This window comes from Gymnogyps californianus, chromosome 3, assembly GCF_018139145.2.
Source record: "Gymnogyps californianus isolate 813 chromosome 3, ASM1813914v2, whole genome shotgun sequence".
Taxonomy (NCBI): domain Eukaryota; kingdom Metazoa; phylum Chordata; class Aves; order Accipitriformes; family Cathartidae; genus Gymnogyps; species Gymnogyps californianus.
Window position 1 is genome coordinate 120,158,476 of NC_059473.1, and position 17,505 is coordinate 120,175,980.

Here is a 17,505-nt window from a genome sequence, read left to right on the forward strand (position 1 = left end):
TAAAACCTATTTATTAATTAGGGCACCTTGTAGATCAGAACATTTTCAAATCCACACAATATTCTGATAACTGAGTTTGTACAATTAATTATTTCGATACAATGATTGTTACCTTTCAGAATCAAATGTAAGGTTATTATAACAAGTAAGCATATGGGCATCTAGATGTCCTTGCTCAGTCAAAACCCTTATTGATTGTTCTGACTTGCAAAACAATGTCGTCGTTCAGTTCCAGATTGTGGGTTTTTTCCTCCTTGTTGTTAGCTAGATAAATAAAGGTGCTAGCAGGCCGAAGATGGGCATCCGTCCTTGTTGAGGAATATTAACCAAATCAATTTTTTCACAAAAAGAAAATCAATTGATGCATTAGCAAGAGAGAAAATAAAACATTATGCTGTTTTAGCTCCCAGGAGCCTGAATAGTCGACTCTAACTTTCAGAAATAGAGAGATTAAAAAGATCTAAAGTTCAGATCTAAATCCAGATCGGAACTTCTCCAGGGCACATGGGGACTCTGACTCATTTCTAAACTAGATGTGCATTTAAAGGGCAGTCATATAAAAATTGACCCTCCTGCCAGAGCTTCGGTGAATATGGACACATCTGACTCTCTGAATCCCAGTTTGTCCTCCAAAAGCAATAAGGGGGGTGATGACAGAGGAGGTTACATTTCTGAATTCACCATCTGATGAATTTTCAGCCGTTGCTGAAAATAGGATGTTGCTGTAAACACAGGAGAAGCAGCCTGTTTTCTTCTACAAGGCCTAACACATCTTCTATAGGCTTTCAATGGTGAAATGGGAGTCAGTTTTTATATGATCTATATTAGACTAGCAAGCTCATGGGCAGATACAAACATTATTTTAAATGGGAAACATTGTCCAGTGGCTGTTGTCAGGATCTCTGAATAGTTAATTCTGGTTCTGCCGCCAGATTGATGTGTGGTATTTAATAAACTATCAGACCTTAAAGCTAAGTATTGTAGTAGCATTTAGTTACAAAATGAAGTGAAAGCATACTAAAGTGTCGTGGAACTTTGAATCTGAACTTCCAGACTGAAGCTATTTTATAATAAATACCTTCTTCTACCTCCTTGGGCTGCTGTGAAGAATAATTAATGTTTGCATACTGCTTTGAACATGCAGACTGTAATGACAGTACCAAGTTTTAATATTAAAACTATTAAATATTGGGATTCTGTAATAGTCTCCTTCCATTTCATAGAATCATAATGTTTTATGATGTGTTTAAAAATAAAATTGCTGTGAGGAAGGACTGCCATTTAAATTTAAGATCAAATACTTCAGAAAGGATTATATGATATGCCTGAGAGTTCCCCCTGAGCTGCTTCTCCCTGCCTGCCCTCCTCCATATGCAGGCTAGTTTTCTACATTACGAATGAACCCACGTTTGTCTGTAACTAGAAAGCCGTGTGCAGGCAGCTGGTACGACTTCCCAGCCTGTGTGGAGGGGGTTTAGGGATATCACTGAGCTGATATATTGCATAATATGTGTATGTACCTGCATCGGAGCATACATAAAATACTTCACTATTATACAGTGAAGAACTTAAGGAATATGACAAGCGCTAATGGTGGAGGTTATGAAACATACCTTATGGACAGGTTATTCCATAATTTTCCTCCTAAGGCCTTATACACACGCACACATGTCTCTGAAGTACCAACTTTGACAAATGTTGGACTTGGTCAACAGCTAATTTGCTTTAATACGGCATTTGGTTTTAATACTGATGTAAAATATCTAGACACAGAACCCCACTGGAACGATCAAATACTGTGTACTCATTACTGCAAGTCCAGAATGCCATCACCACTGATTTAACTACTAATGAATTTGGAGACAGCTATGTCTGAGCTAGTTGTTTGGACTTCCCTTATATTCATTGCGAAGAAATAGGCACTGCTAGGATGCAATTCATTATGTCCTAATGTAGATCTCTAGATGTGGTTAGATGAATTGCCCCCTGAAAGTGCATTTCTCTCTGACTTGATTATAGAGGGAAGCAGAGTAATTAGCTCAAAAGTAGCTGGCTACATCTTAGAAGCATAAAGGTTGGTAAGATGAATCCTACCCTTTTAGTCTTTGTTTTGCATTCTGGCACATCACTTTATATTTACCTTTGATTCATAATGCAGACTTTTTAAGCAAGCAAAATATGCCTTTTTTGTTGTTGTTTGGACAATAACTGATGGTTTTCACTGAAAAAATAAAACTTGTGCATCAAGCTCGTCTATTAATATAACTACTTTAATGAAAAGAAACTAGTAAGACTGTATTTTTCATATTGGATCATAAAGGCAGTATTTCTCAGCATTTTCTGTCAAAGCTGTGCTTGATAATGTTGTTTTCAACCAGACACTTTCTCAGATATTTGCTTATTAATGAACTTTTCTTTGTACAGCACCTTGCACAGGAGAGTCATGGTATATGCCCAGAACACTGGCACTACAGCATTACAAAGAAAGGATTTATTCTAATATACAAATATCAGCCCAACCTTGCAATATCCAGAGTATAGCATTTTGAAAGAGCAATTACCAGGTACTTTTAAGTTGAAAGCTACCATAATTATCCACTGTTTGAAAAGAGAATGAGAATACCTAATCATGTAGCGTTCTGTGAAGGTTTATCCATTTGCTGTAGAATCTGGGCATGTGTTCATAATATATGGGTTGAAACAGTGTTGTGCCCATCGGAAGGAATGTGTAAGGCGTTCCGGTGACTGTCTCTTGTGGCTGAATGAAAAGATAAAGAATGAAGGTAGTAGAGTATTCATATAAATGACCTTGCTATTTTCATATTTTTGAATGCAGTGTCTTTTCCGTTCTTTCTGTATGAATGAGGAGGAGACACATGCAGTTGTAATGCTGTGTAGAAGTTTCACATGCACGGTGTGGAACGGCCACATCTATGTAATGCACGTTATTGTAGTACTCCTGAGTAAATCAAGTAGGGAAGGTAAACAGTCCAAGGTACCAAATATTCCTTCTAGGTATTCTGGTATAAATTTGCAGGAACAAGTCAAAGGAGCTGCTCTGTACTTGCAGATGTTTAACTGGCAGCAAATTTGGCTCAAGAGTTCCCAAACCTGAATCTACATCCCCACTCCTGAAGTGGGTGGAAAGCTCCTGTTGACTGTGGTCAGCTTTGGGCCACACATAGCAACAGCCCCCCGGTTACCTGACATGTACTCCGCAAGGACTATTCCCTTTAGTTAGTTACGCAGTTAAAAGAATACCGTAAAATAAATGGTAAGTATTTAACGAGAAGTAAACTTTGTCAATTTTATGTTAAATTTGGTCTCTTTGTCTGTAGGCTTGTTTTAGGGAGCTTTTTTGTGTTTAGGAGCAGGCCTGGATCAGGCGCCTGTGTTGGGATTCTCTCTTCTGCTGCTTCCCACTTGTTCCTTGCCTGCTTTTATCTACTTAGCTGAGAAGCTCCACTGTGCGAGCAACAGCTCTTCTGTATATCTGTGCAACGTTTGGTATGATATGAATTATAACCTATTGCATTAATGTCATGGTTTAACCCCAGCCGGCAACTAAGCACCACACAGCCGCTCACTCACTCCCCCAGGTGGGATGGGGAGAGGATCAGAAAAGTAAAAATGAGAAAACTCATGGGTTGAGATAAAGACAGTTTAATAGGCAAAGCAAAAGCCATGCACGCAAGCAAAGCAAAATAAAGAATTCATTCACCACTTCCCATCAGCAGGCAGGTGTTCAGCCATCTCCAGGAAAGCAGGGCTCCATCACGCCTAACAGTGACTTGGGAAGACAAACGCCATCACTCCGAATAACCCCCCCTTCCTTCTTCTTCCCCCAGCTTTATATGCTGAGCATGATGTCATCTGGTATGGAATATCCCCTTGGTCAGTTGGGGTCAGCTGTCCCGGCTGTGTCCCCTCCCAGCTTCTTGTGCACCCCCAGCCTGCTCGCTGGTGGGGTGGGTGAGGAGCAGAAAAGGCCTTGGCTCTGTGTAAGCACTGCTCAGCAGTAACGAAAACAGTAAGCTCTGTATTATCAACAGAAATACAGTAATCTCTGTATTATCAATCAACCCTGTTTTCAGTACAAATCCAAAGCATAGCCCCATACTAGCTACTGTGAAGAAAATTAACTCCATCCCAGCCAAAACCAGCACAATTAAGAATAATAAGAAGAATATATTTCCATTTTAGAGCCTAAATTACTAGAAGGCAAAGGTAACAATATGGTACCACTGCGTTTGACTGTCCTGCCTTATCTGTTTTGGATGAGGCTTCAAAGTGAAAATGGAAATGAGCAGCTGATGTGACCAAGACATTAATTTTTCACTCCTTCCCTCCCCCCAGCAGTTAAATTTAGATGTAGCTCAGGTTGAAACTGTGTGTCTTGTTTTGGCAGGAATGCTACAGAATGGAAAGAAGTTTGATTCCTCCAGAGACAGAAACAAGCCTTTCAGGTTCAAGATTGGCAGGCAAGAAGTCATTAAAGGATTTGAAGAAGGTGTTACACAGGTACAAAGAAATGATTCTGGCTGAACTTCAAGCCGGCTGAAGGGTGTGTGAACACAGCAATGTCCGGTGCAATGGTGACAAGACCAAGTGGAAATGACAGTGTAGGATACGGAGTGGTTTTCTGAAAGTATGGTCCATTCGAGCACAGTATTTGCTGTAGTCCTCCTCCATCCAGCCAGGGACATCCCCTACTCATGAGGCTTTCCACGTGGTATGCGTTTGGGAGGGGAGAGGTGAAGTCCCCTCCCCAGGTGCCAATGATGTGCCACATAAGCACTGTCCCTTTCCCATGGGCAGCTCCACAAATGGCTTCTAAAATGTTCCAGGTGGCAGCGTTTTATGGAGCGGCCTCTATTCAGCTACTCCATAAAAGTCCAAGCTGCCGTTTTTGATGACATCCATGACCGAGCTACAGATTTTGACCCTTGCTGAATAAGGTAGCAAACTGCACTGTTAAATTTTTATGACTTCAGGCTCCCAGCTACAAAACTTAACATTCACTGACCAACCCTACACTGAGAAAAAGGAAACTGCCCTCCATTAATTATGGTTTGAGTGCCAACACAGTAAAACCCTAGCAGAGCCACACAAGGCAATTCATTGCCAACTCTTGCTTTTTGTCTGCAGTATTGTGAGGGCCCACTACGTGAGGAGTGCCATCAGGCTGCTCGAGTGCAAGAGTGAAGGAGATCAGGGTGCAGATTCCTCGTGACTCCCCGTTCCAGGGTCCTAGAGTTCAGCATAGGAGGAAACTGCTCCAATATTATTATAGGAACAGCTAGAACAGGAACAACTTCTTATGCTAAATAGAGAGAAGGGAAGAATGCAAAATGAGAAACAGTCCACTGAGGAATGATGCAACCATGCTTTTCCAGAGAGGGATGGAAGAGAAAATGGTTTCCAGCCCTATGGAGAAAGCAATGCAAGCATTCCTTTCTCTCCAGCCAGAGGAGAAGTCCATTTGAGGAATCCTAGACTCTCTGAAAAATACCCACTTTCCTCTCAAGGATTTGACTCTTTTATTTGCTTTGCAATAAGGCCTAAGAGGAGCTCAGGACCCCAGCGTGCTGTAAAAACCAGAAGCCAGTGCAGATAAAGCAGTGGCTACAAGCGCTGGGTGAATCAGTTTATCCCTTCCTTGGCCGCTCTCGCTCCCCAACTCCTGTCCCTGAATCAGTGAGCAGCCGACAGCCCTTCCAGTAACCAGTGTGGCAACACGCTGCCCTCCTGCTCCTCCTGCTGGATCGCTGGCTGAAGTCGAGCTTGTGGCTGTTCCTTCCACCCCAGGGTTTTGAGGGATTTGGGGAGTGTGACTGACACAAAGCACTTTTGGAAAAAGGCAGTTCGCTATGTCTAGCACGCAGATTTTTCAAACCTTGGTTTAATGACTGTCAGATGTCAGCAGCGTCTGCATTTCTCTGCTCCACTTCTGACAGTTCAGGTTGCCCCATGCCTAAAAACCTGTGCATGACTTTAACCAGCTGCCTGGCTTGCAGGGACCCGTCAGAGCAGCAGGCAGCCTGCCCCACGCAAACCCTGCAGGGACCGGGGCAGGTCATCTGCTCGTGTACCCTCAGCCCCAGGGTATGAATACTCCCTGAATGCGGGAAAGTTCATATTCACGTTTTTCTTCTACCTAAAGTGATCAAAGCTCTAGCTTTGGCATATTTTATAGGACCTGGAAAAAATTCAACAGGAGATATCATGTAATCTGTAGTCCAGTGATGTGCCCGATCATGGCAGAGAGGTCTGAGTTAAAATCACTGCTTCAAATTAGGGATTGTTTCTTGGCCAATGAATATTCAGTCACCAGTGCACGGTGCATGAATAGCAGTTTGAGAGCGCTCCACCTCAAAATACTCTGTTGGAAGAGCAGGGATTTGAATCTTGATACCCCAAATCTCAATGAGCACTGTTACCTCCAGAGCTAGTCTGGAGTGAGAGAAATCAGCATCTCTGTCCATCCCAGGGGCAAGGGCTCTCTGACGGAATAAGCAGCACCTGAGGTGAGACGTCTGCCCTCGGGCTGAGTTTAGGGAAATAAGTGTCCCTTTTAAGTAGGATTGCGTCAGTGTTTGCTTTGCACCTGCCCAGCAGCAGAAAGTTGGGTGCCTACAGCGTTCACATTTGAGCAATGGTTTTGAAGTCATCCCTGATGGTGGCTGAAGAAGGAAAAATGTTGCCGAATGCTTTTCAGAAGCTGAACTTAACTGCGTTTCGGCACTGATCTCTTACGAATACAAAGCTCCAGTCCTATCTGTTACTGAGAGCCTTTTCCTAACGCCCGCTGACGGTGTTACAGGTACCCTGCGCACTGCAGAAGGAACTCGCACCTACAGCTGGTTCCAGCGTAGGCAGGATGGACTAAAGTACGTGGTAAAAAGCCTTTGTGTGACTCCCAGACTGGCTCTGGCAATTTAAATGACTGCTGTGAGAAGCCAGAGGAGTCAGGAGACCTACGTCTGAGCTGCTGGTGGCAGCTTCAGCTTGAAGCTGAAAGATGAGTCCAACGGTCCCAACTCTCCTCGATTCTCTAAATCTGCCACGTAGTGATTTGTTCTTTGTTTTCCTCCTAATCCTGTTTTTTTGTCTTCTCTTTCCCTTTCTCCAACATCCAAAACCCAGATGAGCTTAGGACAAAGAGCAAAGTTGACCTGCACACCTGAGATGGCCTATGGAGCCACAGGCCACCCTGGGGTCATCCCTCCCAATGCTACTCTCCTCTTTGATGTGGAGCTTCTCAGGTTAGAGTGAATCTTCTCGAGGGAGTCGGCTGAAGACACCTGTTAATAACCATCCACTCTTTCTCGCCTTGCCAGCAGCAGGAGAAATCTTCACTGGAATCCCAATCTTCCCTGCCCAAGCTGTCCTGTCAATAGCGCCTGCCGTTCGGTTTCTTACGCCTTCCTTCTCTTTTTTAACTTTGTGGTGTCCGTATTTGCCTTTTATTAGCAGCTTTGCTTTGGGAAAAACGTCTACCGTTGTAACATTTTCAAGTTGTACATTTTATTTAATTTGCATGTAAGAAGAATTCACAGTGATGATTGAAAATATATATAAATATAAATATATATATATTCCTTATTGAAAAACCACTGCCTTACTGTACACTTAAACCAAGAAAAAAAAAACACAAAAGGTGCTCAGAAAAAAAATCCAATGTACGCCTTGTACATGAACGGGCATTAGCCAAACAGAGTTACCTGCGCTGCCACTTTTCTCAACTTGTACGTTCTGCTTGCTGCTGTTTTAAAAAATACTGTCTCATTTAAGAATTAAAAGTATATATATATAAAAAACAATAAAATCTTGATACTTTACAGTTTCTATTTCCTGTTTTTCTCCTCTGGCCACTGGAATTCTTTTTGGTGTATAAGAAGTTCTTCAAACAATCGTCAACCCATTTTTTGTTAATTATTTCTCTTCCTATATGAAAGACACATAATTCCATGCACTGCTTCTGTTATAGATGGCACAGTGGAAGATCTCTGTGGGACCAGAGGCACCAGGAACGTGCAGGTAAGGGCTGCTGGGACAGAGAGGTTTCCTGACTCTCCATCTCCCCTGCCCTGCTGGTGCCCCCTCAGCTCTGGCCAAAATTTGGCTGCTGAAGAGATGGAAAGTGATGCTTCTCAGAGACATGCAGTGCTGGTCCAATTCTATGCCTTTACAACAGTAAAACTAGCGTAAAATTACCTACTGGAGCTGAGAAAGGCTAGAGAAGAGCAGAATTATGGGCATCCACCTTACAAAACAAATCTGAACTGTGGGATGATGTGGCCACTGAACACACCAGGTTTTTTTAGACTGCATCTTCTGATGCTGTTTACACAGCCTGCAAACTTACTTTGTGCGCTGGTCTCCCGGCACTCAGGATGGAGCAATATTTATTTCATTTGATGGTTATATGAATTCATGAAATGCTGGTTCCTCCTCTGGAGACGGGAAGATGTGTAGACTGTCATTTACCTGGTTTTAGGAGCAGGACCTCCTGATCAGCGAAGCTGCCTCTGTGCTGTTATTTCGCTTTGCCTAAATTTGATTTCTCACATTTTGACTTGCTTTTCCCCTTTGCTGTAGAAAAAAAGAGCATCGTTGGGTCACGATGTTATTTTTATTTAACTTGGCTGTAGCCTATTTGCATAGTTTTCAACTGATGGATTTTTTGATGGAAGTATTTCAAACAGTTGTTGCGCTATTTTCTCGTGTGTCCGTGTAAGGAGAACACCCCTAGCACGAGCAGGCAGACCGCAAAGCTCCGTAGGTGCGTCCAGGTGATACCTCCTGGAGATGAGAGAGAAAAGGAGCACAGAAGAGCAAGACTGGCGATCTCGCCAGTGACCACAGCTCGTGCTCTTCTTTCTCTAGGTGTTCATTTTACCCACAAAGCTGCATTTGAGTTCGTTAATTAATAAGCCCATAAAACCCATCTCTTACAGACTGTTATTCACTGAGGGTCGGTGGAGTAAATTTTTTTCTTGCTCCCCTCTCCGTAAAGAAACAAAAGGCCTGTCGGGACCATTTTTTTGGTGGAAATGTAGGATCGCTGCAGCAGCAAGGTTAAACATCCACATTTCACTAATAGTTCTTTTATTTAGGACAGGCTAATTTCCTGTTAATAAATAGGGAATTAGACCTGCCAGTGCGATGCCTGCTAGCTCTCCCGCATTCTTGTTAAAGGTCCCGGTCTCCTTTGCCACCGCCCCGGCCTCTGTTGCTGGTCTCGTTTTCAGCACTGGGTTACAGGTCGCAGGTTGTGTTGCAGCAGTTGCAGATGTGAGCTCCTATAGATGTCTTGGTTAAACGTAACGTAGCCCTGTCGCGCCTGTCAGACACAGGTCGGTTCAGCCCATTGGTCTAAAGCTGCTCCCAGCCATGGCCCAGTTTAAGGTAGTTGCTCATTAGAGAAAAGAAAAAACCATAAAGTATCTGGTTTGGGACCTTTCCTGAATGCCTCGAAAGCGAACGTGAAGGATTGACTCGGCATACCTGGCACGGCCGCGTGTTCCCTCCGTCATCTCTTGGTGCTGCTGTTGGGAAGCTGCTGCTGCTGCGTCTAAAGCAACAGGCGGGGCATCGCCCTGCCCTTCCACTTCTGCTAGGTTTCGTACCGCTAAAAAACGTGTTCCTGCTGGGCCTAAAGAGCTGGTCATATTCAGTCTTATCATCTCTATCATCTGCAGAGCTGCTGTGCACTTTCCTTTTGCCCTCAGCAGTACCACCCGGCCATTACCGAGTCTGTAAAATCCTTATTACAGCTGGTTGATGAAGCTCTCTCCCTCATCACCCTTTCCCTGCGGAGACCTTTGTTGGAAGCAGAGATTATTACATTTTTCATGCCAATTTCATTTTAAAAAAATCTGAAAGGAAAACTAATTGTGCTTTGTGATACTTAGGGAAATTAAGTCTTCAAGGAAATGTAATCTTCAGCTCTTTATTTGACTGCAAATGCGTTAATTTATTTAATTGTATCATCGATCAACACAGTACATATAATTATTACCACTATATAATGGATTGGAAAAAATTTACTGTCGTTGCCTGTGTAATCAGATACGCTCTTGTTACTAATTTCTAAACAGCATCGATGGAAAAAAATGACCTTCCAGGCTTAATTTCATGCCCTACTTCCTGAAAAATTAAATGGGAAGTGAGCACACACAAAAACCAGCACAGATGCAGAGTACGAGGCTGGTAACATCTGCTGTATTTGCTGCCCCCTCTGCCATTCATATAACTGAACTCATTTCCCTGTCCTTTGATATTACATTTCAAACAAAATCTTGAGCAGACCTCATCAAAACAATCCTCCGGGCATTCGATTTCCATTCCCTCTGTCTTGCAGGTACAAATTATTATTTCATTTTACATGTGCAGGGACATTGAAAGCCCTGAACAGGCACTAGAAGAAAAAGTATGAAATGGAATATTTAATGAAAGGCAGCAGCTGAGCTCTCAGAGAAATCAAAAGCTGCTGATCTTGAGGATTCATTGAAGGAATTTTTATTAATCTTATTACCCTAAAGAATTGCTTTTTATCTATGTTTTTCAAACAGCATCAAATCCTCATCAAAACAGACACTGTAGTGCAAGCACCATGCTCTCTGCTATTGACAGAAGCAACGCGGTATTTGCATATGATTTTAAACACGGCTGGCAGCATGTGGCACCGTTATTAGCACTTTGGTATTTTATTATCAGTATTTATTAGTATTTATTAGAAGCACAAATCCAGCATGATAACAAGCACCTCCAGTTCCTGTTACAGCGGGGGGCCTTCTAAATGCCCAGCAACTGGTGTAAATGGCCCCAGTTATCCTAGTGTTTGGCATGTGCGTGTGCGTATATACATGGCATACATAGATAAGGCCTATATATATGGGGGGGTGGTTTGTAACCTTTAAATAGCTGTAGGTGTTCACATGGAAGCAAGCCCTCCAATAGGATTTCATTCATTTAAACATTTTCAAGGCAAGCTGGTTTTTGCCTGAGAAACTTCTTAGGTTTGCATTAATCTGATGGGCAAGACCTGAAAACCAAGCTGGCACGGGAGGAGTAACTGCTCACCTAAGAACAAGGACAGCTGCTTTGCATTTAATGTATGTGCATCACAGCTGCACCTGACAGGAGAAGCGGTACAGGGCTGGGCAAGTGGGAAAAGCTGGCAATGACATCGCAGCAGAGCTTTACGTTTCGGTAGTTCAGAGACGTGGCCCCAGCTGCTAACGGGCGCCAAGTCGCCCATCGCCTGTTCCCGACCTGCGCGACGGCTCACCGGGGCCTGCAAGGCTTCTTGCTGCAAAAAGCCCCTTCAATTTTAAGGGAAGGACGCAGGTACGGAAGAGCCACGGAGTAAGGACAAGGCTTTTTACTACACACGCTAAAGGCAGCTCTCGCATCCCAACTGCCCGTCTGCAACAGGAGGCAGAGGCGTCCCGGGGGGACGCTCCCCAGTCGGCACAGGATGGGACTTCGAGCACCCACCCAAAGCTGAGATGACACCCGAGCCATTTCAGCTGCCTCCTCCTTGCTGCTCCGGGGTGAACCAGCCAGCTCGGAGCGTCACCGCCACCCTCGGCGCTCCTCCCAGCTGAGGAACGACGCGCACAGCACAGGGCAGCTCCAAAGGACCTCCTCCGTTTGAGAGCCAGATGTTGGTACGCACAGCTGGGCATCCTGCCCCGTCACTCGGGTGCTGAACACACGTGAACATTCACGTACGCACGGGGACGGATCTCTACAAATTCTTACCCGTATCACAAGCATTCAGGTGACGAATGACTTGCTTTCTAAAAGGAAAGGTTACATGCAGAAGTAGCACAGCATAAAGCAAGCCTTGATGAAAAAAAGCAAAACTATGTAGACACACGTTTATTTTTTTACTAAATGGACAGAAGAAGAGCATGGTTCTTTAAGTGACAGATTGCAACGAAAATCTAAGGATAAGAAAATGGAAACATTCCTTTATGACAGTATAATGCACTGAAAAAAAATTTAACTTAAATTACAAATCCTCAGGCAAAGTATGTTTGCATCTGCCCACGTTCTGCACTGGCTGGAAGTTGTCTGGTCAGGGAGCTAAACATCACATCCAAGCAAATAAATCCTCCCGAGGCAGGATACTACCAACGTTCACACGACTTCCAGCTGGTTCAGAACAGAGGTAGATGTTATTCTTTTCCACCTCCAAAATACAGAGTGTGCATAACCAGTGTATCACACTCATTTTTATTCACAGGACATGAGCGCTGAAAAAAAAAGTGCCAAAAAATTTAAACGTTTTTCCTCCACCAGATACTACATCTAAAATTTATGTCCATAAAATGTACTACAGTTCAAACACACCGAGTAGAAAGCAATCGCACTACAGGTATCTAAAATTACCACCATCATCTACTGTCTCCTTTTGGTCGGGTGTTCTCTACTTAACATGAAAAAGCATGAAGTGTATTCCTGTCGCTCCTACTAACCCCAGTGCAAACCTGGTACACACCATAAAGATCTCGTATACCATTAGGTCAGCCCTGCAGCAACGCACTATTAGAGCAAGATTGTTTTACTGCAGCTTAGCAGTTTTGTCTCAGTCACTGGGAACAAGATATCTTGACTGAATTCACCTGAGCAGTTGGATTCTTTTAAAAGGCCATTCATTTTCTACGGTTTGCAAAAGAAGCTTTGTTATAAACATGGATTCGGGCTTGCTTTGTTTCTAGTAAGCAGCAGCCTAATGATCATGTAATGGAGTTAGGCTCCTTCAAACGTTCCCGGAGGGAGAAAGGGGCAATAATTTGCGTACAATATACAGGTGTGATGAAGTATCAAACCATGCTTATTTCTTTTTTCAAAAAAGCACCAAAATCCCTGTGGCAGGGAGACTAGTTGCAATACTCCATTTTCAGAAAGTGGCAAGTGAGATGTACCTCCATGCAGGCAGCTCATACAGAGCCCCTTGCGCTCTCCGGATTGACTGGCTGCCACGCTTAAAATCTGCCCTGGAGACTGGGCAGAACTTCGGGAGGCGTGAAACACTCAACCCGCTCGGTCCCATCTTGAAAGGTCCTGCTAGAAACAGGACTGTGGTTATGCGGCATTTACCAGGTCACCCTTACAACACAGAGAAGCTATGTCCATTTAGGGGGATTTAATCTTAAAGCACATCTCCCGATGTCTTACATTTATTTAATTCTAATGTGAAGATCTAAAGATTCAAATTACAGCTTACCAAATTTAAAAAAAAAAAAGTTATACTTCACTGAGAATTCCTATGTTTAGTTCAAGAACTCAACGGCAGGGCTTGAAAACAGTCCAAAAAGATGAGTTTATTTTGGTGGGTCTGTATTAATTCCGTATTTTTCCTTGAGAAGCTTAAGCTGTTCCTCTTTCTTCTTTGTGTCCATCTTTTGGAATGCCTGTAATTAGGAAAATAAAAGATGTGAGGAGAAAAAAAAATAAATCTCATCTTACGACATGTTATTTCCCCGTAACAACAAATAACATCACTACAAACTACATCAACATCACACACAAACAGCGTTGCTGAATTCTTGACCTCGGAGAACACCACAGCACCCTGGATACCGTCAGTAACGGGCAGAACATCAAGAACTACAGACGTTTTACCTGTAAACAAGATCTCACATCCTGTTGCAACGGTGCAGTTAAGGCCCCTGCTTCCTCCTCTCCAAAGTACACACTCACCACAAAGATGTTTTTCACACCCTTGGTCCAAAGGTACTTTTTTTGCATACGAATCACCAAGTAAAGATGAAATCCTGACAATTTATCCAATCCATTCCCTCTACCAGTTTAGATTTATGTCTTAAAAATATCCAAGCAACTGTCTTTTCAAACTGAATTTTTTTATGCTAGCTATGTTCACAGGTAACTTAAAAAAAAACCCCAAGTGTACGTACGCGGTTGGCATTATAGTACAAAACGACAAGGTATCTGTTGCACACGTTGAATCCCGACAGGTGATCACAAGCGTTTTTGGCATCAAAGATGTCTTCATAGACCACGTAGGCTGTTCCTCTGGTTTCAGGAGTGTTTCCACTGCAGAGCAAGATCAGTTTTCATGTTAAACGAAATAAACAGGAAATAGTTCTATTAGTCTTTAGCAGTGACTGAGATTAGATTAACTAATGCAACTGCACTAAAAAGCAATTGTTATTTTTTCTAGATATTAAAATACATCCCTCCTTTCCGCACCAATCTCCACTTACAGTTCAGAGTCAGAGACGGCAGGAAAACGGGAGAGAGGCGTGTGCTGCATTATGCTCCTTAAGGGAAATTCACCTCTCCACAACAACTATCAGAAGCTGTTGCTGTCATGGGTTGTCATATTTCTGGAAATACTTTAAGCTTTATTACAGCAATTAGCTTGTTTTATTTAATATTACAAGACTGGGCTGTCAGTTAATGGCTGTCTGGATCAGATGTCTCCCTAGGATGGAATACAGCTCTTGGCACATCACAAAGTCAATTTAAAAGAGTCAAAACAGCCCTGCCGGTGCAAGACCGCTTCAGACGCACAGCCATCACCTATCGGATCATCAATTCAATTTCCTTTGCCCGAGGGCAAAGGACAGGAGACACGTCTGGGCACATAACGCTAACTAGCCCAGAGAGACTGCAGAGTTTACAAATCCAAAAAAATCTCAGCTAAAAGACAGTTAGAGCGAACTTAATAATCAGAAGAACTGTAAGGTGCTTGCTTCTAAGAAGATAACTCCCAAGGACAAATGACATCGCACATATCCACACCAGGATGCGTACAAAAATGAAGACGAGAACGGGATAAAAACTGCACAAAGCACAAAAGTCATTACAAAGGGAGTTCCATGTTACGCCTTGTCTCCGACAATGTTAGGATTTCTGTGGAAAACAATGCAAATCAGTAGGTCTGAACGATCAGCGGGGAGCCTGCCTGCAGTTCCCCGTTCGACGCATGCGCCGGCGCGTTGCTCTGATGGAAAACTCCCCTGATATGTCTTAATTCTTTATGTCCCACTGTCACGCTGTTCCAACCTACACGTTTTCAGAAACGTTAAGTATTAGTTCTCCTTTATGCTTATTAGTGAAGAATTCCACCTATTTAGCCAAACAGTAAGTTTATGCTGTCCCTTTAGCCACTTCCCCAGTCACTTCTGTTGCCCTTCCCTGTACGAGAAGGATCTCACTAGCTACATGTTCCAACACAGCATCAGCAGTATGTCCCCCCGTCCTTGTTTGTTTACTGAAGGCAATTCTATATGTAAAACTCACTTTATTCTATACACTGAACAATCATTCTTAATCACTACGGCTCTGGAATGAGCACTTTTATTTGGAGTAGTAAAGTTCGGTCTGTTTAACTGTTTATGTATTTACATCCTGCAGAGTCAAAACAATTAAACATATTGTAGATTAATTACCCATCGCAGCCTCAGAGCCACGGGGAAATGGAGAGTGATATAAATGACAAGGATACATTCTGTTCTAATCCAATCAGCAACCTAGTCGAGAACTCAAGAGATGCTGTAGATTATTTTGCCACCATCCTGATAAAAGCAGTACAAAAAAAACCCTTATCAAATATAAACTGCATTTCCTTTCTGTTTGTGTATCTATTGAAATGTGACTTACAACGTTTTCTTTTAAGTATTAAACGCCAATTTTTGTTTCGTCCCCCTCCCCTTCCTAAGTATTTTTCAGAAGGGGAAAAAAAACCTCCTTTTGCATGAGTGTCAATACTCCAGCCAGCCTTACTATGGTTCTCAAAAGCTCTTCCTGAATTCCAGCTTCAGCCAACTCTTTCCGCTAGAAACTTAGCGGAATGTAACACTAGTCAGATGAAATTATGGTTTAATCCACAGCATTCAGACAGCACTCAGAATAACAAGGAACATCAGAGCTCGGGTCTTCAATATTTGAAGTAACTAAAGAGAAGAACCTCATATTTGCTGTAGATATATATAACCTCAATGCATTTTAAAACAAAATTACAGTCAGATCGCCGTTATCCATGGACTATGTGGCTCGGGGACAAGCTGTATCTGATGCACAGGGAGTTGTTTCTCGTATTTGTTTCTAGTCGACAGGTCCAGCAGCAACAGTAACATCTCTATTTTCCCATTAGTTAATTATCTAATACTCACTAAATATGAAAACTGGTTGTATTCAACTTTTGCCTTTCTTACTTTTACCTTTAGTTAAGGTAAAAGGTTAGCTGTATTTAAGATTTACTTAAGAGGGTAAGTCTCTCATATTTTTTACCAACTTACCTAAGTTCACATCAAATTTAAGCTTTTTCACCCTACCTACTGGCAATATTATTTCTAACGAGTTCACACATAAGAGAAATATCACCACATCCATCTTTGGCACACAGGGATACTGCTAAAGTGCACTTAACTTTTTCCGCTGTGAAATCCAGTTGCTATCTACTGCAATAAGAATACTGATACTAAAGCACATAAAATCCTTAGCTTTTCAAAGAAAACTAAAATACTTACACTCTGATTTGTCGAATAGGCCCATATTTCCCAAAAATATCATACATTTCCTCGGCTGTGATTTTATATGGCAGGTTCCTAATATACAGGATCCGATTGACTTCTGGAGGCAGCCGGATCTGATACAGAAACAACATACGGTGTGTTAGACCTAGAGCGCTCACTTCAAACCTTAAAAGCAGCAGCCTACGTGCTAAATGTTGGGGCTAACACCACTGAGAGAGCCCGTGTACTTCACTGGTCCTTTCTGAATCCTCCACAGCTACAAACTTGACGTGCTTTTGTCAACCAAGAGAGCTGCCTGGAGGGAGACGGACTCCCTTGGGCGGGGAGGCGGAAGGAGGCCAGACCGGGCGAGAAGGCCTGTTCTCAGCCCCGGGCCGGGGGACTCCTCCTCGCCTCACACCCCACCAGGCTGCCCGGTAGGGCTGAGGCGGGCCGGGGAGGGGGCAGAGCAGAGCAGAGCAGAGCACTCACGTTGGCTCGCTTGGCCGCTTGCATCGCCATGGCGCCGGTCGGAGGGAGGGGGCTGCCGCCTGGGAGAGAAACAGCGGCGGGGAACGGGCCTCCTCCGCAGCGCGCCGCTCGCCTCAGCGAGGGACCCGGATGCTATCCCAGCCTGCACCGCGCCGGAAACGACAGACCGCCGGTCTCGCTGCCCCTCCGCGAACGGGCGGGGGGAGGCACGTGACCTGCGTGACTCCCCGCCTGTCGCCCCGCCCCCGGGCCCCGCCCCCTCGGTATAGCCCGGCCGCCTCAGGTGAGGGGCGCGGGCGGTGTTGCCGGCCGCGGGCAGACTGCCGGCTCCCCCCCGGCCCCGGGGCTGCCCCTCCCGGTGGCCCCGGCGGGGAGGGTGCCCCGCGGCGTCTGGCGGGCCCGGCAGCCCCGCAGCCGCCGCCTCAGCGCCTCAGGAACACGCGCTGCGGGGGGAAGGCGGCCGTCGCCGCCGGGCGGCTTGTGAAGATTCCCGTCAGGTGAAGAGGCCTGGCCT

At 44.1% G+C, this 17,505-nt stretch overlaps 2 protein-coding genes across 2 annotated transcripts in view; one reads left to right on the forward strand and one right to left on the reverse strand.

Moving 5' to 3' along the window:
• Positions 1-7,835, forward strand: part of FKBP1B (FKBP prolyl isomerase 1B) — a 48,779-nt gene extending 40,944 nt beyond the window's left edge. The window contains exons 3-4 of the mRNA XM_050893291.1: positions 4,409-4,521; positions 7,147-7,835. Coding sequence (XP_050749248.1) covers positions 4,409-4,521; positions 7,147-7,275 — 242 coding nt within the window. The 3' untranslated portion in view covers positions 7,276-7,835. The remainder of the gene's footprint in view (positions 1-4,408; positions 4,522-7,146) is intronic.
• A 4,041-nt stretch (positions 7,836-11,876) lies between these two features.
• On the reverse strand, positions 11,877-17,085 carry SF3B6 (splicing factor 3b subunit 6). Its single transcript, XM_050893290.1, has 4 exons — positions 16,992-17,085; positions 16,515-16,633; positions 13,935-14,073; positions 11,877-13,430 (listed from the first exon to the last, which is right to left on the reverse strand). Exons 1-4 carry the CDS (start codon positions 17,019-17,021, stop codon positions 13,341-13,343), a joined length of 378 nt encoding a protein of 125 aa, XP_050749247.1. The 5' UTR covers positions 17,022-17,085; the 3' UTR covers positions 11,877-13,340.
• Between the last annotated feature and the right edge of the window lie 420 nt (positions 17,086-17,505).